At 38.2% G+C, this 23976-nt stretch overlaps 1 protein-coding gene and 2 pseudogenes across 1 annotated transcript; 1 reads left to right on the top strand and 2 right to left on the bottom strand.

Moving 5' to 3' along the window:
• Window positions 1-1464: 1464 nt before the first annotated feature.
• LOC131792880 (uncharacterized) lies at window positions 1465-5286 on the bottom strand. Its single transcript, XM_066173054.1, has one exon. It carries the CDS (start codon window positions 4691-4693, stop codon window positions 3074-3076), a length of 1620 nt encoding a protein of 539 aa, XP_066029151.1. The 5' UTR covers window positions 4694-5286; the 3' UTR covers window positions 1465-3073.
• Window positions 5287-10445: 5159 nt separating this feature from the next.
• On the top strand, window positions 10446-13894 carry LOC131770254 (synaptosomal-associated protein 47-like; annotated as a pseudogene).
• Window positions 13895-14357: 463 nt separating this feature from the next.
• LOC131770255 (uncharacterized) lies at window positions 14358-18872 on the bottom strand (annotated as a pseudogene).
• Between the last annotated feature and the right edge of the window lie 5104 nt (window positions 18873-23976).

Below are 23976 nucleotides of genomic sequence, written 5' to 3'. Positions count from 1 at the left end.
ACGATGTCAGAGTTAGCACCGTTATCTACAATTTCTGTCGTATCTGGAGCACTAGTACTATTGTCAGCACCATTATCTATGCTTTCCATATCCATGATCTCTGACGTATCCGAATTACCTTTATCCGTGATTTCTGATTCATCCGTCAGACCAGCATCCATAGATTCTGACGTAGCTGGAGCACAACAAGCACCATTATTCACTTGAATCACCTCGATTTCTGACTTATCCAGGGCAGTATCTGAAGAATCCACCACTATATCTATACGGCTGTCATTTTGAAGATCTGAGCCAACGTCTTCGGCGTCAATTTTACTGCATTTAACCATATTGGTAATGGTTTCATCGCCGCCAGTGAAACCTAGTTGCGATTGATTTGGCGCACGAGAAATAGTAAATTTAACTTTCTTGCCTATATGCTTGGTTCTTACATGAGCGTCTTGGTACTCGGCAACGATTTCTTTTTTGCATTCGGAGCATTTAACACGATGGCGATAGGCCCGTTTTCGTTTCTGTGACGCTGGATTCGACATGTCTAATATGGGACAAGGAGAGTTCTACAAGAAAAAGCATGCAAGATGCGTATTTGTTTCCACTGTCACGTCACTTTTTACGAAACTACAGGCGTGAATCTCACTGGCTTTACGCACGTAAAGCCCATGGTAAAGCCAGTTAAATTCAAACGAGACAGTGGTTGCCTAGCACGTGACCCAGATCTTCGGAAAGTCTCCAGTCGATAATCTACAATATGATTCTAGAAAGCTATGCCGAAATTGATTCTAATAAATTTACAACACCAGCTAGTGCAGTGCAGTAAAGTATGTACAGTGCCCAAAAACAAAAACAAAAAATACAAGTACGTATTTCGACTTATGATCCCCTTTACTAATGACCAAAAGCTCGTCACGTGCTAGGCAACCGCTGTCTCGTGCGAATTTAACAGTTTCCACTGTCGCGTAACTTTTTACGAAACCACAGGCGTAAATTTAACTGGCTTTAGGCACTTAAAGCCCATGGTAGAGCCAGTTAAATTCACACGAGACAGTGGTTGCCTAGCACGTGACTCAGATCTTCTGAGAGTCTCCAGTCGATAATCTACGATATTATTCTACAAAGCTATGTGGAAATTGATTCTAATTAATTTACAACACCAGCTAGTGCAGTGCGGTACAGTACAGTACAATACCCAAGAACAAACACAAAAAATAGAAATATGTATATCAACTTATGACCCCCCTTACTAATGACCAGAAGCTCGTCACGTGCTAGGCAACCGCTTTCTCGTGTGAATTTAACTGGCTTTCCATTTTTAAATTCAGGTAAAAATAGAAAATATCTATCTATTTCAATAAAAAACTTGAAAACATCTTTAAAAACTGGCTTTGCCCAAATTTCTCTTGCTGCCCAAAATTTTGGGGGGGGCTGCAGCCCCCCCCGCCCCCCCGGCCCGTACGCCTATGCTTAGGAATGAAACTGTTCAATAATTGAAGTGGGCATATTAAGCCGCACTGAAATCCAAAAAATTTCTGTTAACCCTTTAACTCTCAAAGTGATTAACATGTAACTTCTCCCTATAATATCTAAACATTATCTGACAGCAAACAGGTCATCAGAATACTCAAACTTATCAAGAAGAAGTAATCACAATCTAACACCAAATTCTCCTAACTTATTTACAAGGAAATGTGTGGTGGATAGAGAGGAGAATTACTATCAGATTATGGGATTTAAAGGGTTAAAAGTTGTTCAGCATTTTCCATAAAATAAGTATACTAATCAGACTACTAATAATACTAACAAAGTAACTTGTTTACTTGTGACATTGATTGCCTGGTAAGGGAATGATAATCACAGTCTTACAGTATCACATAGAGCTCAAAATACATGTTGCTAAGGGCAAAGTGAAGAGTCTTCTTGAAATATGTTCTGGAACAGGAAAAAATAGCTCAGAAAATTGAAATTTGACTTGGAAATTTTGCACATGCACAGTAACTAGATAATTTTCTAATGTGCAATGACTAATAAACATCCTGAAAATGGCAGGGATAAAATCTTAGGATTTAAGTAAAAATTGTTTTACTACATTACCAAAGGAATAAACAGGAATGACAGGCCACATTAACTGAACTGGTTTTTTAAATTTTTTCTGCTAAAACCATACTTCTTTGATTTTCCATCATTCCTTTCAATAAATCCATTGCATGAAATGAAACAATGAAAGGGTTTCCCTATGAATTAAGTGAACAAGTTTGTATTGGCTAGTTGATTATGTTCAGCTTGATACCCGACCAAAAACTCTCTCAAGTTTTGGTATTTTACAAATCAAACAATTTTTTTGTAACAACACAATAGTTTTTATAGAAATTTCTAACTACAATTTGCAACAAAATGCATTAAATTTTGGCTAAAACTTTCACTATCTGAAAATAAAATAATTTCAATGTATAAAGATATAGGATAAACAGCCTATAATAAAACATGAAACAATAACAAACTTGTAATGCAACAAGAGGTTAACTCAAAACCAATTAACCTAGCCAAGAGTTAAATCAGGAAATAAAATCAATGTCATCCCAAGGGCCTGCAAATCCTTCCCACCCCTCCCTCCAAAAAGAAACCTTTATACGCAATATTGACATGTAAATATAATGTTTCAAATACATGTGACTGTTCATTTACATACTAAAAAGGAAACTAAATGTTCTGTCATTAAAGTCATCACAATCAAAACTAACACTTCATATAATCTTTCAAAATCTTCATAAAAGCTACGTACACTTTGGAAATTTAATGTCAAAAAGGAAATATGGAAATAAACTACTTCTTACGAATGAGTTCAGCCAGAAAAGATAACTGAACAATTAAGAAAAACAAGAAACCATCAAAACCAGCAGTTCAAAGAGAGGCTTTTGGATGATGCAGGATTAAACAAGTGACTTTTTACTTTTCATGACTTGTAACGATATGAAATTAAGACCACGTGAACTGTGAATTTTTCCTTTTAAAGAAATGTGAATCTTAACGTTGTTTATCAAATTTTTCTTCTTTTTGGACCTCCCCTTTACAACCCTCTTCAAAAAATGAATACCTTGTCATCCACAACACAAGCAATGCGTCCCTTGGTTGTCATCGTTATCCCTCTCACAAAACGGGTCCCACCATCAATTGCGATTTCTGCACAGTACACAAACTCACCATCTTTACTGTATATTTCAAACTGCAGGAGTTTATCCACTCGAGAACCAGCAACGACGACTTGTTCACCTGCTCGGTGAAATGTAATCCTTCTGTAATCATAGTCAATTCGTTGCAGTTTCAACTTGTCAAGATAGTCGCCGGATTCACCGAATATGTGAACACAGTGGTCACCTTGATCTGCTACCATAGCACGGCCATCATTAGCAACTATGACAGCAAACGCTGACCTTATTATTCCTTTTCCAAAACTGCGAACAAACTCTCCATCAGTGTTATATTCCTCCACTACATTATATTCCCGCAAGGTTACCACTTTCCCTTTATCACTGACTGACAGTCCGCTGTACCAGCCCCCTTCCCTCAGACGAAACTTGTGATGCAGGTCAGCGGTTTTAGTAAGTTTATAAACCCAATAAGATAACCTACTACCAGGCTTCTGCAGTAAAGTCAGCACGAAGATGTTGTCGCTCATGTCTGTGGCAACTTCACGAGCATGTATTGTATTTTCTTCATCGGTAGAGAGACTCGATTGTTTCACAAACTTGCCGCTGTTGTCAAACACCTTCACGTAATGCAAGTCTGTTACAATAAATTGTCCGCTGGAGTTTGTAGCGATACCCATCGGGTCCTTCAGCTTGTGTTCCTCCTCACCCTCCTGACCTAATGACCGTAATGGAAGACAACAATACTCTTTACCATGTTTGAGTAACACGTCTTTTACCCTCGCGTCACACAATGGAATAACTCTATTTTCTCCAATATCAACACTTAGGCTGAAGTTAAGTCTCCCCAATGCAAGCGCAATATCAAAGATCACGCGATTCACATGACAAACATTGAAAATTATTTCCCTTCTTTCCTCTTTACCAAATAAACCCCACACTTTCTGAATGCCTGTCTTGAGCTGAACGTCAAAGCTATTCTGTACTGCTGACAGACTGTTAAGTTCCTTTACACACACTCCACATGGTGCCACTGCATCAGCGGGATTGTCTACTGTTTCCAATATCGTTGCCATTACTCGATACTTCATGGCCAGAATGCGGTCAGATGTTTTGAGGCCTTCGTTTTTAAAGGCCCTCGTTGCTTCCCTTCGAGCATCCTTGAATCTTTCCTTTGCAGCGGAAAGCTTTCTTGTTGCAGACTCGTCCTGGCCAGTAAGCTCTAACCTTGTGATTCCTTCAACGAGAGAAAATGCTTCATCGCAAGCTGCTTGTGCTGTTGCCGCACCACGCTCGTTTCTAGACTTTACTATGTCAAACACTTCATACAACAATGCGATTCCTTCCTCAAAGAAACTGATGCTCGCTTCTAAATCTTTTCTCGATAACGCGTCCAACTTTGACTTGATGTCGTCTATTTCACGGACGATCAAGGAGTGGAATCTTTGATCTGTTACATCGCCATCTTTCAGAATCTCTGCGGCCTTATCTCTGCCTTTGTCGACTAGCAAACCGATAGTGACTTTGAACAAGGCTGTTACTATGGAGGACATTGCGAATAAGCGAAGTACAGGTAGCACCCGGAAACTATTTTTACGGTAATGACACAGAAGACAACGAAGGGTTTGAGGCCGCGTGACGTCATTTATTTGAACTCTTACTTTGTTTGTAATAGTCAGGTAGCAGAGACCGGAAAATCGGGGTTTCGTTCAACGCACGAGCTAGAAAAGGTTTGACAGTGGATTTTTTCAGACCAATACCTCCTTAGTAAGGCTCACTACGTCGTAAAGTCGAAAAGTGGTATACGATCAGAGAGAAAGAAGAGGTTTTTGCTACGTCATCCCTTCGCCGGCGTGAAAACGAGGTTGTAGAGTGCATGACATTTGTTTACTAATTTTTTTTAACACCCTTATCAGCATAAGCGGTCCAAATACTCAGTTAGTTCAAAATACTTCCTTCGTAGTTTAATTTCACCATATGACAACGTCACGTGACTTATCACGTGACAAGAAGAATCTTAGAGAAACACTTGAAAATATAAAAACTCCTTGTCTTTTTATAAACAAGTATGAAATTTGATGCTCGGCCTTTCTTATCACAAACCTTTTATCATTTCGCTGTCCAAATCCTTCACTTCACCATTTACAGGTATTTTTTTCTTTTTTTAATGAGCGAAGATTGATGCTTTGTCGATTAAGTGACAAAACATGAACACGAGGCTAATGCTCTGAATTGTTTATCCTCTGCTTCTAGTTAAAGATGATAGTTTTAAAGTTTCAGACTATCACTACAGTGAATCCTTGAAGAGCTGACATTCATTTTTTTTCCGGTAAACGATTTACATGAAGTAATATAAAGCAGTCTTGACCAAGATGTTCCCTATGTTTACAATCGACAGTAACAAACAGTTTCAATTTTGCAAAACTACTACTAAAAAGCAACTGCGTTAGAACGTTGATCGATTTTTTACCCAATTTGTAAGAAACAGTGCATCTCAAATTGTGTACATCATACTGTTAAAAATAGTACGTTAGGGTTTTCCAGAGTAATTAACTATTTATGCGGTTAAAGAGGTGCCTAACTATATAGTTAGTCCTTGTCACTATCTTCAGAGTCACTATCAAAATGAAGCGGCGTGCGATGAGGGTTCTGGCAGGCTTCTTCATCTGCTGTGCACAAACAGGACTCTGTACAGGGAAGGCCAATACCAGGACAGGAACAACTTGTATGGCACATAGATTTTCTACATTGGCATGTGGTTAGTTCAAGCAGATTGTCATAAATTATGTAATTTAACTACGTCACAATGCGCACGACATGTAATTGAAACAACAACAACAGCAAGGAAAGAAGACGTTACGTTTACTCGTCTTATTTTGTCGTTACAACATTAACAGTTGTAACACTGGTGTCGTGACCAGCGCGGACAAGATATAATGAGCGAAGAAGAAATAAAGAAATAGAGATCCATCCGAGGAGCATACAAGGGACACTGCACCCAAGATTTCAAAAGAGCAGAAAAACTAATAACTTCTGAGATTCCAGATTAAGCAGAATTGGAGGCGCTGGTGGACAGGCTCACGCGAAGAACCGAATAAATAGCACGTATGGATGCCAAAATCGTGATGTCCTTGGAGACAGAAGAGGACATACAACTAGACACAGAAACGGCGTTGTCGTTCCAAGACGACGTATCATACTGGCAATTCAGAATCGGACGACTCCTTAAGAGCGAACAAGACACGCCGGTGAGCCAATTCCATTATAGTAGTTTAAAACAAGAACCCGCTCCACGAATGCATATCAATTTACCTAAAATAAACATAAAATCATTCGGAGGAGACCCACTTCAATGGCTCACATTCTGGGACAGCTTTAGCGCAGCTATTGATTAAAATAACGGACTAAGCGATATTGAAAAAATGAATTACTTAAATGGATTGCTTAAGGGAGAAGCGGCGCGCGCTATCTCTGGACTGCCACTGACTGAAGAAAATTATAAAAAAGCAATTGCGCTATTAAAGGAGCGCTTCGGCAAGCCACAAATTTTGACGAACGCTTACATGGAGTCCTTATCCAAGATCGACGCGCCACCAGCTGACACCAAAAATCTCAGAACGTTTTACGACACCTGCTAGGCAAACATTCGCGGTTTAGAGGCACTTGGAGTAAAAACAGAAACGTATGGAAGCTTATTGATTCCCATTCTTCTAAAGAAAATACCCGAAGAAATTCGGTACTCAATATTCAGAGCTGACCCTTCAGCGGACAGTTCCCTTGACAGATTGAGAATTGCCATGCGACAGGAAATCGAAACTCGCGAGAAGGGCCATATGTCCTCTCCAACACCAACCACAGAGGACGAAGTGCTTGTGCCAACAGCTGGTGCTCTACTAACCGGTACATAACAACGACACGGAACTTACAACGCCAAACAAAAGACACCTAGGCCTTGCACGTACTGTGCAGGAACGCATCGACCTGAAAAGTGCGACAAGATTAAAACAGTAGAGGAACGACGATCCCTACTTCAGCGCTAACAGCGCTGCCTTAACTGTCTTGGTCTCAACCACACAAAAATCCAATGTTTTTCAAAGGGGCGATGTATAAAATGTAAGAAAAAACACCACACTTCAATTTGTGATGAAAACCAAGAAAATACAACCCAAAGCGCTTCTAGTCAACTAAAAGAAGACAAAGGGCCGAAGAATGATCACCTGTCAGCGGATTCCGTGTCGAAGAACAGAACCCACATGGGAGCAACGCATGTACTCCCTTCTAAAGCTCATATCCTGATGCAATCCGCCGTTACGAAAATAAGTGGAAACAATAAACAGTACTATCAAGCTCGCACCCTATTTGACACAGGATCACAAAGAACCTTTATCACTCAGGAGATGAAACAAACTTAAACTAGGAACAATGGGAAGCGAACTTTTAGATGTGACGACATTCGGTACACTTCAAGGCAGGAGAAAAACATACGACCTTGTGGCACTGACATTATCAACAGACGTAGAAAGTATCAAAATAACAGCCCTAGTAACTCCAGTTATTTGTCCACCACTATCGGCTAAGGTGAAAATTTACAGATACCGCCGGAATTACAAGGACTTAAACTTGCTGATCCTTCACATACATCAGAAAATCTTAAAGTAGACATCATTATTGGCAACGACTATTACGGTCAACTGATCACCGGAAAAGTAATTAAAACCCAAAACGAAGCCTTAATCGCTATGGAAAGCAAATTTGGATGGCTTCTCTCAGGTCCTATTTCCCACAAAGGGAAGAACAGTCAAAGCAATTTAACCACCCTATGTCAAAGGGTAGAAATCATGCCAGTAGAAGACGAAAAGCTCGACAATCTACTAACCAAGTTCTGGGAAATCAACCAAATACCAGAAGAAAACAAACAAGACGAAGAAATCATCAGAAAGTTTTTAGAGCTTCTGAGTTAGAAGTCCATTGGCGTAGATTCATACTTGCTTCTTGAAGGTACCTTCGCGATAATGAGTAATATTCTAAGGAATTATTATCGCAATCAGTTCTTGTTATCACGTTATCCATGAAAGACAGACAGAGAGACGTTCATGTCATTTACCCCTCATCTGCACCCTCTCCGAATCAGCTGCCACACCCTTGACCAATATACCGATTGAGCATCTCTTCACGAATATGGACTTCCCTTCTTTCCCTGGTCACTTTCTTGAGGAGTAAGTGTACAAGGAATTCTTGATTCTATTGTCATTTCAAGTTCGTTTTAATGTTCCCTAAAGATTCATCCATACCGGCTGTATGAGAAAACTCATAGAAAGGTGATCGTTAAGGATTAGACTGATATTTGTCCTGCCTAAACTTTCCTCTTCTTACACAAACGAACACGATACCAGCCCATTTGGATTACATTTACAAGAGGAAAGAAGACAGGAACACCATCTAACTAAAGACACTGAAATTTCCTGAGGAAACGAAGATAACATAACAGAGAAATGGAGAACTGAAGAGTGCAAGCAAAGTAACACGATCGCTCATGACCTTTGGCAGACAACAGGGCATTTTGAACGCTCAGATAGGACTGTAAGAGGAATTCAAAGTCCTTCAAAGCCCGTAGCTTGGAATTTGAAATGGCTCTTCTTTCCAAATTTTACTAAGATGAAAGACCTTAAAATTACCCATTTCATGATCGATAAAAAGTGTAATCGATTATATGCGTGAAACTGTATATCCCATAGGCAGAGATCTTCATTGGTGACAGCAGTAAAATTATCAAAGGCATTTACGTGAGGGCAAACACAATTGAAACTCACTGCGGTTGAGAAAAACTGCCTTCTCATCTAACCCGGCTAAATACAATCCAGTTTAGCTAATTCAGAAGAAAGAGGCATTTTGGAACTCTGTTAAACGCTGACGGAGAGACTGTTTGTCTACTCAGCCACTCAAGAGGGACTCGAAGGTATTTTCTGTCATCCTCTGCCTTCCGTCAGAACTTTCCTTCCGTTACTCTTCACTCGGGGATTCCCGTGCTCCAACAGATGACGTAAAACAATAACACACGTCACAGCAATTCCGGGAAATGCACATTCCTAGCTTTATCGCGGGGGCCGCGAAACTCTTCTTAATGATATCTTAATGAATCACGTGTCCCAAAGAAAAAAGAACCACACCATCAACTCTAACCTTCGATGAAGTCAAATCCGGCGAGATTAATTCCGCATAGCTCCATAATTCATTATGCTTACAGTGTTGGATGAAAAAAGGCAGTGGCGTAACAATAGCTAATAGATTGTTTCTGTAACTACGGCTTTTATGTAGAATAGTATGAGGTTATACGGAAATCTTACTGAAGAAACTACAGAAAAGATGCGCCATGAATTCCATCGACATTTCTCGTTAATAGATGGAATATATGTGTTATTAGCCAAGCTTGTTCGGTCGAGATGGCTAGATGTTGACCGAGTTCTTTTTGCGTTTAATGGCAAAACAAACGGAAAAAAAGGTACAACTAAAGAATAATTAGCTCCCATAAAATGGTTGTTGTATGGCCATGGTTGTTATTGATGGACAGTTGTCTTTTAACCTTTTTACATCCTAACATCAGTATTCTTATTCTCCTTACTCTTCTCTACACTTTCCCTCTGGAATTGACAAGGAGAATTGACTGAACAATCAAAGCTCCCTCGGTTGGCGATCATTTATTTTCTTCTCGTGAACTTTAATAACCAGTGATTCAGCGTTATAACTGCAAGCAGAAATTTGAAGCTGGTCATACTTAGGGTATAAGGAGTTAAGGATAAATGTAAATATCAATAACGTATATGCCAACTCTCCAGGATTATCCGGAAGTCTCCCGGATACAAAGCCAATCTCCTGCTCTCCGGTGCGGGTGACCAAAACTCCTGGATAAGAGGAAGTTTTGATCAGTTGCCCAAAAATAACTAAGATTTAAGCTCCATATGTTCCAAAATTCCAAAATCATCTGGCTTCTTATGCTTGTGTAATGGTTTCTAGCTTCATTTTCTTGCGTGATGCACGTTGTTGTAAACAAAAAGAGAGTTTTTTCTTTGTTACTCCTATTTAAGCAAGAGTTTGATTGGATGGGTATTAAACCAATTGAAGTCACTGACAGACTGCTCGGTGGGGTGGGGGGAGGTGGGTAGGGGGTCCAAATCAAAAAAGAAATTTTCCAGGAGGGAGTTGCATCGGCAAATTCGGTCGGGTGGGTCAGGGTGCTGGTCCAAAAAAATACCTCCAGATTTGTGATCTCCAGAGGTTGGCATCTCTGCAAAAATAAATTACTCAATCATGTTTATATATTGCAAGCAACATATGTTTGTTATATATGTCCTTCCTTGCTGTAGCTCTACCAGCGATGCACCTCGCGATTCAAAACTCCTCAATATCTTACATGATGCTCGAAGCACTTTGTCATCAACTGGTAGGACTATGCAGAAACTGCAGGGACAACAAATCGACTCTGCCTGTGCAGACATGAACAAGATTCATAATGAACTTTAATTTACAATCTGGATGCATGGCTTAGCAAGTGGAATCTGGAAACTCATCAAGTACATATAGATGTCCCAGAGGACAGCATACTTATAGAAAAGGCTGAATATTCTGTGGTGTATGCAAGGACCTCTAAAGAGAAACATTTTCCTGGCACTTAAGTGCTGTCAAAGAAATCACTGGAGATTTTTGATGCCGGAAGAAGTCTTGATATTTCCTTTGCTGTGAAGATGACAATAAGCAGCTCTCTTGGTTCATATTCTGCAAACTCTTGAGGTTCTTTTGCTGGGAAAAATTAATTATGATGAACCTCCTGATGATGCTGGTGATCCAGATAGTCATGATCCAGATTCAGAGAAGTTTTCTCTGCAAGGTATGTACAGTCATTAAACAGTGTAAAATTTCTCTCAAACCCTTACTTCTCCTGTCAACAGTGTCGGTAGATATGTTAACTAAAAAGTGGGTATGACTTGCTAGACTCCCCATCAGCCAGGTTGAAACCAGATCGATAAAGCTCTTGGCTTTAAGGGAGTATTACATGTAACTTTGCTGTGTTCTGGACTCTCTTATCGGGAAAATTACTGGTCAACGAACTTAATAGGTGTGTGTTACTCAAAGGAGCAATTGGAGACCCTGATTTTTGCTTTGGAGGTGATTAGACTCGTCAGAGAAATATGAAGTTCTGCCTTAAAAGACCTGATCGTTTTTTAATGTTAGATGTAAGAATGAATCATTTCGGCAATGTAGAAAGAGACACAGCCGACATGAAATTGTTATATTTGCCACCAACTGCAAAGAAGATCATGGCAATTATACAGCAATTTACTCTACAATTTTTTTTCCAAAATTTTTATTAATAGAAGAAAATAAATCCACAGTCTTAGAATGATTCAAACTGTTGATGATAACAAAGGGCTCAGCATATTTCTCTTTTGCAACAGCTTGGGGCCACTTTCTCCAGCACATTGAATATTTGATCTACATGTACTTGTAGATCCCCTCATCTTGTATGTGATTCAAATCTGTTGTTCAAATTTCAGCTTGAAGTAGTTTAATAATTCTTTCACCCTTAAGTCACTGTTGATAAGGTTTCTGTTAGTCCTCTATCTTGGATTTCAATTCACTAGCCCAGCTACTCCGTAATGGAAAAAAAGTTGCTCCTAATTAGAGGAATTCATCTCTCGTCTGGATGATTTATATTCCAGTTATGTCCCCTTTATCCTATAACCCAAGGTCAGATCAGGACCAATTAGTGTGTTTACAAACTTGATCAGAAAGATAAATGTGAAACAGTGAAATTTTCAAATCCCTTTTTTTATTACAAGTTTTATAAACAAACTAATTTGCTTCTCAGAAGGTGAAAAGAGTGAGGAAGACTCCATTAGAGTTCCAACCAGGGAAAAAAACTCCAAGACAGTTACTGATGCCGAGGCCGCAGAAATGAGCCGAGTCTTACAAGACATGAGGTCTCTAGCTCTAGGCATACAAGAGGAACAAGACAGACAACTCCAACAACTGGACCTACTGTCTGACTCAGTTGACAAAGCTAACGAGAGAATCAGAACTGATGTGCGCCAGGTCAATAAACTCACTTTATTTGGAATATGACCACAAAGAAAAGCTTTTTCTCTAAAGGACTCTACATTAATTTGACCAGGTTACTTTGAAGTCTTTCTTTTTCCATATCAGCCTGCGTAACTGTTGAAAATGTAGGTCGAGCTTCACTTGCATAGACAATAAGATTTTTTTCATGTTGTGGCCAATGTATGCCTGCACTTATGCTTCAAACAATTCAAAGCTTCAACACCCTCCTTCCAGCTTATTTCCCCCCCCCCCCCTTCATGGACTGGACACCCTTCCACTCTGGACATTTGAACTTTTGTAAATTAGTTTGTTGATATTCCCACACACACCAAGGAAAAAATTGTGGTCAAAAATGCCCTACCCAATGTTTTTGTAGAAGGCAAAATCAGGGACCTTGGGCTTTCTGCATAACCTAGACCTTGTAGTCCTTTTGTTGAGCCGTTCACTCATAAAAGTGAACTGTTTATCTTGAATACCTCTATATTTAACCCTTTAATGACTGAGTGACCAGCATCTAATTTCTCCTTTCAATTTCACCCATGAATCAAATGTCAAGGTCATAAGAATAGAGGAAATGATAATTTACGGGAGAACCAATCGATTGTTAAACAAATTCTCCTTGCCAGCAAGTTAGGAAATGTATTAGGACCAGCATGGAGAATATGGTACTGATGTTTGGGTGAAAAGGGTTAGAGATATAATTCTTGTATAGGGAGTTCCGCTGGAAAGACTTGACACTTCTGGTTTAAGTTTCCCACCCCTGGGGAACAAAAAACTGTGAAATGTCTATGGATTTTCCAAGGGGTGAAAGTTAAAGCTTTCAAGATGAAAGGTGCATAACCATACAGTTATGCATGGTGATAATTTTGTCATTTTTGGTGCCCTTTTGTTTTTCCTCCTCATAGAGTAAGAGCATGAAAAAATTGTTTGCTAGATGAGAAAAACACTATAAAAGAGGTAAATATATCAATATAGCCAAAAAGATTAGCTCTTGAGAGTATTGATCTAATTTTTCTCAACAGAATCATGATGAAATTAAACAGTAAGGTCATAAGAATGTAAGAAATGATATCTAATTAATGAAGCTGTTGATTATTGTACATATTCTCCTTGTCAGTACCATCAGGAATGTATAGACTACAGTTGGGAGAATATGCATACTGTTTTTAGGTAGACTGTGGGCCGCCCTTCTGTTTGGCAAGGTACACTGCACCAGTAAAAAAAAATAGGGAAAAAAAATTGATGTCTGCATGCTGCAGGTAGCTGTGGGAGTGAGGTGCTGCAAAGTGTGAAAAGTTAACCCTTTAACTGTCAGAAGTGATTAACATGAAACTTTCCCTTTAATACCATATATTATTCAGCAAACAAGTAACAAGAATATTGAAACTTATCAGGTAGAAGCTGCTATCTTGATCCAACACCAAGTTCTCAAAAACTAATTTACAAGGAAATGTGTAGCAGGTAGAGGGGAGAATTAACAATCAGATCAAGGGAATTAGAGGGTTAAGGATGGCAAAGATAAACACAGCTGCAAATGATGACCTTCAACATTGAAGGCTAAGCTTTCCTTTATATTAAGCAAGTCTTTCCAAACATTGTTATTGATGTCCAAACACAAAGGATGTTACCTTAATATTAAACTTGGCCTTTTGCAGATCTTATAGTGCACTATAAAACAAAAGTTTGGAGTGTGTTTGTTTTATTAGCACATACAATGGCAAATCATACCAGCCATGGTCAAAAATGTAGTCAAATATTATTTGAGAGACAAAAAAAATCCCATTGTGAGATTGATATATTTGTCCATGATACAGCACCATAGGCCAATGTTTTTTCAAGCAAGGGTGCTTGATTCCAGTATCATAGTTAATCTCCAAATGAAACCAGTGTATTTCAGGCCTATTTGGTTGTTGCAAACATTTTTACTGAGTTGGTAAAATAAAAAAAAAAACAGTGACAGTTGTTAGGGGGAAAGCCTGACCCACAAGTTTTTGCACACCTACTTTTTGTGCAGTTCTATTGTATACTCTTTACTATTATCATCCATCACTGAAGATAAAATTGTCCACAAATGCATGAAGAAAGTAAAACACAATCAGGACAAAAAAAAAGCACAACCAGAACTTAATCAAAATCACACATGTGCAATATTTATTTCAAAATGTGGTTATACATTTTAACACTTAAATACAAAACAAACTTAACCCTTAAACTCCCAGACCAAATTTGTAATTCTCCTTACTGTCAACCATACAGTTCCTATAAACACTCACGGGAGTTAAAGGGTTAAACTTCACTAAGAGGGAGAAAATGGGGTAAATAGGGCTATGCAGCTCCAAAATGATGTCATATTTTTTACCTAAACTGTTTATCTTATTGTTAGTAAAAATGAAAGTCAGATCTGTGAAACTTCCAGAAGTGTGCAATGTGGTTGCGTCTCTTTTTTTCTCCTATATAGTAAAAGGATTTTATCTCAAGTTTTCTTTCCATTTTGGTATTTGAAAAAGTTAAGCCTTATGGCTAATTACAAACTGAACTACTCTGCTGTCAGGGTCTATAAATTGACAATGTTTTTTTCAAGTTTCCCTGAATACTGAAAACTGAAAAAACTTAAGTCAACAAAAATTAGATCAATAAACAGACTTAAGTGTACCAGAGACCAACTGTGTGTCATTGATCAATCTACATTAAAAAACAAATTGAATCTGGAATCCATGCTGACAAACAGGTGATCCATGATCAATGTTATCTTTAAAATCTGTTGGAATGACCACAAACACAGTGTTCTGAAAAAATCTGCAGCATGTAAGTTCTTACAGCCAAATATCTCCAAACCTATCCACCCCCTCTACATTATGGTCTGTAGTTTTCAAGCATTGTTCTACTGAATAATAAAAGTATAATAAATTACTCATGAATCCTATTGATAATTTACCTTACTGACTTATCTCCTATCCACACTCCACATTATCAAATGCATTGAGTCTAGAATTCAAAGCAAGTGTTTCAAATCTACAAAATATTGCATAAAATTGGCAATGAGTGAGTTATAAAACCTAAATCCAAATATCTGCAAACCAATTCACCCCCTCTAAATTACTTTACAGTTTTAAAGCATTGTTAGTAGTAAAAAAAGTAACTCAATAACTCTTCTAATTAAACCTACTGAATCAGCTTAGAGCTGTAGATACAAAAAACACATTACGAAAATTGTAATGCACAACAATGCTATTGCTATACTGTATAAAAAAATAATGCTTTCATTGTAAGGAATACTAAAAACATCATGATAAACAAATCCAATCTTTAGGAATTTCAATTTAACTAAACCTCAGTGAGTATTAAGTTGCCACAATGTAGGTTTAATAGACTCTATTAATCAATTGAAAGTGATATTGCTTAGGAATGAGACTGTTCAATAATTGAAGTGGGCATATTAAGCCACACTGAAATCCAAATAATTTCTGTTAACCCTTTAACTCCCAAAGTGATTAACATGTAACTTCTCCCTATAATATCTAAACATTATCTGACAGCAAACAGGTCATCAGAATACTCAAACTTATCAAGAAGAAGTTATCTTGATCTAACACCAAATTCCCCTAACTTATTCACAAGGAAATGTGTGGGGGCTAGAGAGGAGAAGTTACTATCAGATTGTGGGATTTAAAGGGTTAAAAGTTGTTTAGCATTTCCCATAAAATAAGTATACTAATCAGACTACTAATAATACTAACAAAGTAACTTGTTTACTTGTGACATTGATTGCCTGGTAAGTGAATGATAATCACAGTCTTACAGTATCACACAGAGCTCAAAATACATGCTGCTAAAGGCAAAGTGAAGAGTCTTCTTGAAATATGTTCTGGAACAGGAAAAAATAGCTCAGAAAATTGAAATTTGACTTGGAAATTTTGCACATGCACAGTAACTAGATAATTTTCTTTTTACCAATAAACATCCTGAAAATGGCAGGGATAAAAAAATTGTAAAAATTGTTTTAGTACATTACCAAAGGAATAAACAGGAATGACAGGCCACATTAACTGAACTGGTTTTTTAAATTTTTTCTGCTAAAACCATACTTCTTTGATTTTCTATCATTCCTTTCAATAAATCCATTGCATGAAATGAAACTATGGGTTTCCCTATGAATAAGTGAACAAGTTTGTATTGGCTAGTTGATTATGTTCAGCTTGATACCCAGTTTTGGTATTTTACAAATCACACAAGTTTTTTGTAACAACACAATAATTTTTATAGAAATTTCTAACTACAATTTGGAACAAAATGCATTAAATTTTGGCTAAAACTTTCACTATCTGAAAATAAAATAATTTCAATGTATAAAGATATAGGATAAACAGCCTATAATAAAACATGAAACAATAACAAACTTGTAATGCAACAAGAGGTTAACTCAAAACCAATTAACCTAACCAAGAGTTAAATCAGGAAATAAAATCAATGTCATCCCAAGGTTCTGCAAATCCTTCCCACCCCTCCCTCCAAAAAGAAACCTTAATACGCAATATTGACATGTAAATAAAATGTTTCAAATACATGTGACTGTTCATTTACATACTAAGAAGGAAACTAAATGTTCTGTCATTAAAGTCATCACAATCAAAACTAACACTTCATATAATCTTTCAAAATCTTCATAAAAGCTACGTACACATTGGAAATTCAATGTCAAAAAGGAAATATGGAAATAAACTACTTCTTACGAATGAGTTCAGCCAAAAAAGATAACTGAACAATTTAGAAAAACAAGAAACCATCAAAACCAGCAGTTCAAAGAGAGGCTTTTGGATGATGCAGGATTAAACAAGTGACTTTTTACTTTTCATGACTTGTAACAATATGAAATGAAGACCATGTGAACTGTGAATTTTTCCTTTTTAAAGAAATGTGAATCTTAACGTTGTTTATCAAATTTTTCTTCTTTTTGGACCTCCCCTTTACAACCCTCCTCAAAAAATTAATACCTTGTTATCCACAACACAAGCAATGCGTCCCTTGGTTGTCATCGTTATCCCTCCCACAAAACTGATCCCACCATCAATTGCGATTTCTGCACAGTACACAAACTCGCCATCTTTACTGTATATTTCAAACTGCAGGGGTTTACCCTCTCGAGCACTGGCGACGACGACTTGTTCACCTGCTCGGTGAAATGTAATGCTTGTGTCATTATAGTCGATTCGTTCCAGTTTGAACTTGTCAAGATAGTCGCCGGATTCACCGAATATGTGAACACAGTGGTCAACTTGATCTGCTACCATAACACGGCCATCATTAGTAACTATGACAGAAAACGCTGAGCTTATTATTCCTTGTCCAAAACTGCGAACAAACTCTCCATCAGTGTTATATTCCTCCACTGTATCCCAGTGCGCAAGGTCACCACATTCCCTTTATCACTGACTGACAGTCCGTTGTACTCGTCCTCTCCTCTCAGACGAAACCTATGATGCAGGTCAGCGGTTTTAGTAAGTTTATAAACCCAAAAAGATAACTCCCTCCAAGGCTTCGCCGGTTTGGTCAGCACGAAGATGTTGTCGCTCATGTCTGTGGCAACTTCACGAGCATATGTTGTATTTACTTCATCGGTAGAGAGACTCAATTGTTTCACAAACTTGCCGCTGTTGTCAATGCAAGTCTGTTACAATAAATTCTCCGCTGGAGTTTGTAGCGATACCCCTCGGTTCCTTCAGCTTGTGTTCCTCCTCACCCTCCTGACCTAATGACCGTAATGGAACACAACAATACTCTTTACCATGTTTGAGTAAAACGTCTTTTACCCTCGCGTCACACAATGGAATAACTCTATTTTCTCCAATATCAACACTTGGGCGGAAGTCAAGTCTCCCCAATGCAAGCGCAATATCAAAGATCACGCGATTCACATGACAAACATTAAAAATTATTTCCCTTCTTTCCTCTTTACCAAATAAACCCCTCACTTGAATGCCTGTCTTGAGCTGAACGTCAAAGCTATTCTGTACTGCTGGCAGACTGTTAAGTTCCTTTAAACACACTCCACATGGTGCCACTGCATCAGCGGGATTGTCTACTGTTTCCAATATCGTTGCCATTACTCGGTACTTCATGGCCAGAACGCGGTCAAATGTTTTGAGGCCTTCGTTTTTAAAGGCCCTCGTTGCTTCCCTTCGAGCATCTTTGAATCTTTCCTTTGCAGTGGAAAGCTTTCTTATAGCAGACTCGTCCAGGCCAGTAAGCTCTAACCTTGTGATTCCTTCAACGAGAGAAAATGCTTCATCGCAAGCTGCTTGTGCTGTTGCCGCACCACACTCGTTTCTAGACTTTATTATGTCAAACACTTCGTACAAAAACGCGATTCCTTCCTCAAAGAAACTGATACTTGCTTCTAAATCTTTTCTCGATAACGCGTCCAACTTTGACTTGATGTCGTCTATTTCACGGACGATCAAGGAGTGGAATCTTTGATCTGTTACATCGCCATTTTTCAGAATCTCCGCGGCCTTATCTCTGCCTTTGTTGACTAGCAAACCGATAGTGGCTTCGAACAAGGTTGTTACTATCGAGGACATAGCGAATAAGCAAAGTAGAGGATAACCTTGGAAAATATTTTACGGTAATAGAGATGGTTTTTCAGACTCCAGCGCTCTGATCAAATTTCTTTTGGGTGGAGTGTTACAGGGTTTGAGCTAGGATTTGACTATTTAGGGTCAATTTGTCCCTTTAGATTATTTTTGGGGGGACATTTTCCATTTCTAAAGGTCGCTTATGCATAGGGAAAATTTCAAACTGAACTAAAATTTTAAACATTTAATGAAATAGCAACAAGTTATATTGTAATGTGGCATGTTTCTTTTTATCTTTCTCTGTAAACTCTTAACCATTCACCAGAGCGTGGCGAGAGCATGAAATGCTTTGGGAACAATTTCGGGGGAAAAAGCCGCAATTTTGAACATTTTGTCAAAGAATTGGATGAAACACTACTAAAGTGGTTTTGGGAGAAGAAGAGTCAGGATAAGTCTAAAAGTCTTTAATTTTGAATCACAATTTTGTAGTTTAAAAAAACAACGCTTTGCTCAGCCGATTTCTGTCAGATCGTGTTGCAATGTTTACACAAGCCTGCTTCTGATTGGTCAGTTTCCAATGTTGTCAAAATGAGACAAAACAAACATCTAAATCTTTCTTCTCTTATCTTTCACAAAAATTGCTGTTAGCGTATTAATTCTGCGGCTAAAACCAAATTGTTTATTGAAAAATTGTGCCGTTTATAGTCGAATTTATGTTGAATTTCAACTCCTGCAATTTTTTTTTGGGCACAAATACTTCAGTAAAATTTGTCGCAAAAATCGCTCGCTTTTTTAGGGGACAAATTGACCCCTGAATCATTTTTGGACGGGACATTTTAAATTTTATTGCGGGATTGGCGCAATGGCGCGGCCTGGCTCAAACCCTGGTGTTAAGATAACATATCCCATATCAGATCTTTAATGTAGCTGCCTAAAATTAGGCATGCGTTGCATGCAAGAGTTATTTTTTCAGCTGGGCGGGTTGAGATGGGGCACTTTGTGGGCCTAATCTCTTAATTTTTAGAACAGAAAAAGAGCATAACTTTCAAACGGACGAAAATACGGAAAAAGGAAAAAAGAACTTAATTCATCTGAACTCACACAGGTATTTTGTGGTCTATTCTCTCTACTGTCTAAATACTTCAAAGCAAAAAGAAATATCGTTACACTTATCATATGAGCCCAAAATTTCTGTTTGATGTCATTCTTTGTGTACAGCCCCCATTTCATGACACCATTTGCAAGAAAACAATTACTAAACGCTGTGATTGGTGCAAGATATCCAAATGCTATGATATGACTGGTGCGAGATGCCTTTATGCGGAAATCTAATTCGTGCAAGATACATACCCAAATGCGGCGATCTGATCGGTGCGAGCAATATACCACTCTACGCTCTAACGTAGATTTATTTCATCATTTTGTTTCCCGCCCCCCCAAAAACAACTCAAAAATGATCCATTTAATAGGAGTGGACTCTGTTATTTCCAACTGAAATGAGTTTTGGCACCTGTGGTACTTCAGGTTGTCACGTGCGATGCTTAGCAATTATACTGGAGTTACTCTCCCACCGACGCAGCACCACACTTTCTTTAAAAATTTGCCCCCTTTATAGTGGAGTTGGTTGGGACGGACAGAGGTGTAGCAAACCAACTTGATACTGACCAACATTATCGTCAACACAGGTTACCCAACTACGAACAATAAGCGGTCTTCACTAAAATAGTTGTTATCTTGGAAAAAGTGTTAAGGATTTGTGTGGTGATAAGCAATCGCATTCTTTACCCAAATATCTGAGCGTTGAATAGAAAAAAACTCCTTACAATAATTGGGTGGGTTTGTACACTGCTTTTCAGCCGTTTAGCTCGTTTTTAGTCTCTAGATCGGATCATAGAGACTCTGTGAACCTAGGCTACTTGTGTTGTCAGTTGACTTAATTCTACTTTGTGCCAGTAGGGAAACAGTTCAATTCTAAACCCAATCTAGATATTAGACATGTTGGACAGACGTCGAGTGGGGTAAAAAACACAGACAGTTCAAGTCGGATTTTGGTGTTTTCCTTTGTTGTTGGAGTTGTTGCTTTATTTGTCTCAAAAGTTTTTAATTATTTACCGCAGATGGCTATCAGAAAATAAGGTTTGGACCATCTGCACCACAGGATTACGTCCAAACTTTGCCGGCCGAGTCTTGTTTTCTTTTGTCTTCTTCATTTTTGCTGTAGTAACGAGTCCATACGTCTGACGTTAGTCCCGTCCGTTCCAAATTTTCTTCCTTTCACCTTAAGGGTTATACCTAACGAAATCCTTGCCAGCATGATTGACAGAAAAGCAAGATGTCTCTGCTTGTATCAAATAAACAGGATATAATGACTACTAAAACAACTGTTGACCTCTAGAACGTCTTTCTCTTGTTTCACCTCTCCTGCTTTGTTCGAAACAAAACATATCTCAACAAATTCATTGCTTGAAACTAATTCCCTTGCAGTTCTAGTTGAAAATTTTATTTAATTGTCATTTAAACTCATAATCGTTTTTTCTTTTCAGCTGTATTAAGATTTCTTGAATAAGTGTGATCTTAGTATACAAAAATAGACGAGCTTTGAAATTTAAGTCTAGGTATTCCTCTAATCGGCTGGAATCGAGATTGTGGATGGATTACCACATTCCGGTAATTCCTCCACGATTTTGTGAGGAGAGCGAGCCAAAGTTTTATTAAAAATACGGAAAACATGTCTGCAGTGTAGTGTTTTCCTTTAACCCTTTAACTCCCAAGATTTTATTGTTAATTCTCCCATCTAGCTGTTACACATTTACTTGTGAATTAGTTACAAGAATTAGGCGTTATATCATGTTAACAACCTCTAACTGATAAGTTTGAGTAATCTCATTACCTGTTTGTTGGATGGTGTATGGATATTGTGGGGAGAATTTACCTGTTAATCACTTCTGGAAGTTGAGGGATTAGGAGACATTAACATTTGGCTTTTGTATCATGGCGTGTTTACATCTAGATTATAAAGAAAGTATTTGCCATGTTATCTGGAGTTATCCGTCGTTTAATCGGCGATCACCTCGCGTAGTTTTCTGAGAAGCCAGTTACTCTTTTTATAAAAGTATCACTGCTAGCATAGTCAGCATATTTTCAGTTTTTTCGAAGGGACCATCACCAGAGTCATGCCTTGTTTGGCCCCACTTCAGATGCAGTTAAAAGATTGATTATGTGGGAGGCGCACTTCGAAACAACCGGGACTCCATCTTGAATTAAACGTGCGTTAATGTTATTTAAGCTTAGCTTTTTCTCATAAACCTGTATGAAACAACCTACGTTCTCGCTAGACTTCGTTCCTAAAAAGAGCGTCTCTACTTTGCAACTGTGGCCACTGTCTTGTTTTCGCTCTCATCATAAGAGGGGGTACAGCTACAAGTAGGCTACATATTGCCTACTGGCATTGCCAGCTACCGTACTCCCTAATGAGCCCCAAAAAGATTAGAATAGTCTACCATTCGCACTAATTTGAGTAAACGTGTATCACTTCGTAACCTCGCCTTCAGTCACATTAAACTGCGACGTCTTTGTGACTTTCATCATGTATTGATGCTAAGCCAACGAAAATTCAAATAAAAAATAGAGCAGTATAGCGCCTTCAGAGGTGTAATTGTTTCAATAAGGCTTTCGAGGAAAAGATAATGAATTTGAAAAATACTCCGCCGTTTTCTCGTAACAGGAGGTACCTTAATTTCTCGTTGGTCTATTGCTTAAATCAACTTTTTCTATTGCTGTTTGGTTGATGGCAATCTGTTTTTATCCTCACCATTCCTAGTCAATCTCTCACCTTTAATTGCTTCATTTTCCTTTTTTCACATCTCACTACACTAACATGTCTGGTTGATTTTCCTCTCGTTGAAATTATTTTGCTCGTCAAACGGCTCAAGATGCCTGTTTGAAAAGCACTGATGACTGGGTTGTTTATCAGTGATGAAATTTTAACACGTTTTACGGCCGCAACTCCACCCCGTTAAATGTCCACTGCTTGCAATATTAGCTACACATGAAAAGCTTTTAGACCGTCAGTTTGGCGTTTCTATAGAGAGCGTGATTAACGCTTGATGTTATTCCTGACCTTTGGCAGTTATTTGTTAAAGCTGTCACAAAGCTAAAATATCTTTACTAATGACGAATTTTGTGGAGAAAACACAAAGCAAATATGGTTCAGTAGCACCTGGTTTATAGCAAACAGTAATAAGTTTTCTTCTCAAACAAACGGACAAAGCCAGGTCCGGCGGAAGAGTCATTCTACCTAAATTTTCCTGACAGCAGAATGCATATATTCCACACTGTTCTGTGTTGACTTCCCATGGTATTGAAAAGGAGAATTTGTTTAGCAATCAAGAACTTCTGAAGTTGGCGATCATTTCCTTAGACCTCTTGGGCTGGAAGTTAAATTCAGTGTTTAAAATATAAGGAAAAAGTAGATGCTAGCCACTCATTTGGGGTTTTAAAAATCAAGGAAAGTTTTGTGAGGGCCACATAGTTATCCTGTTCGAGGTAAAATTTCTTCATTTGGTTGCGTTGTTCGGGGAATAAAAGACTTTATTGTTTTTTTAGAGGGCACGGTAACGAATCTTGCAATCTGATTGGTTCTTTACCCGGTCAGTATTTTCCTATCTCTGCCCACGGGCCACGGTAACGCTTTCGTGAGTCGCCGAGTACATCCCAACTTTCGTTGTCATTTTTCATAAATATACCTCGTTTTCCGGCTGGGCAGTATTTTTAAAGCAAACAAGTCGGTCACTACCTCAAGCCGATAAATAACTTATGAATCCTCTCTTTTCTTGCTATCAAATCACTTTGGTTGACAGAAAAATATTGGTTTCAGAATGAATTTGTATAAACAATAGTGTCATTACGTTGGTTGACAAGCGGCCTAAAAACCTTCTGCAATTAATTTTAATCGTTCACAAAAAGTACTCAGAAAGTTGGAACGTGAGGTATTTGGCTACAGTTAAACTGAACGATGGAACTTTCATTCATTTAATATCTGAATTTTCTCGAGCAATTTGTTCATAGTGGAAGAGCGAGCGAAGTTTTAATTTAAGTTTTACAACAAATATACGCTCCTGGTGAGTCTTTCCAATTCCGTTCAATTTGGACATTTGTACCTTAAATTGCAC

The sequence above is a fragment of the Pocillopora verrucosa genome, chromosome 10, assembly GCF_036669915.1.
Source record: "Pocillopora verrucosa isolate sample1 chromosome 10, ASM3666991v2, whole genome shotgun sequence".
Taxonomy (NCBI): Eukaryota; Metazoa; Cnidaria; class Anthozoa; order Scleractinia; family Pocilloporidae; genus Pocillopora; species Pocillopora verrucosa.
Note: the sequence above shows the minus strand (reverse complement) of the source record. Positions and strands in the feature narration are given on the sequence as shown.

Bases quoted from the DNA above. Each gene is read 5' to 3' on its own strand.
- LOC131792880 (XM_066173054.1), bottom strand. From the start codon at position 4,693: ATGTCCTCCATAGTAACAGCCTTGTTCAAAGTCACTATCGGTTTGCTA.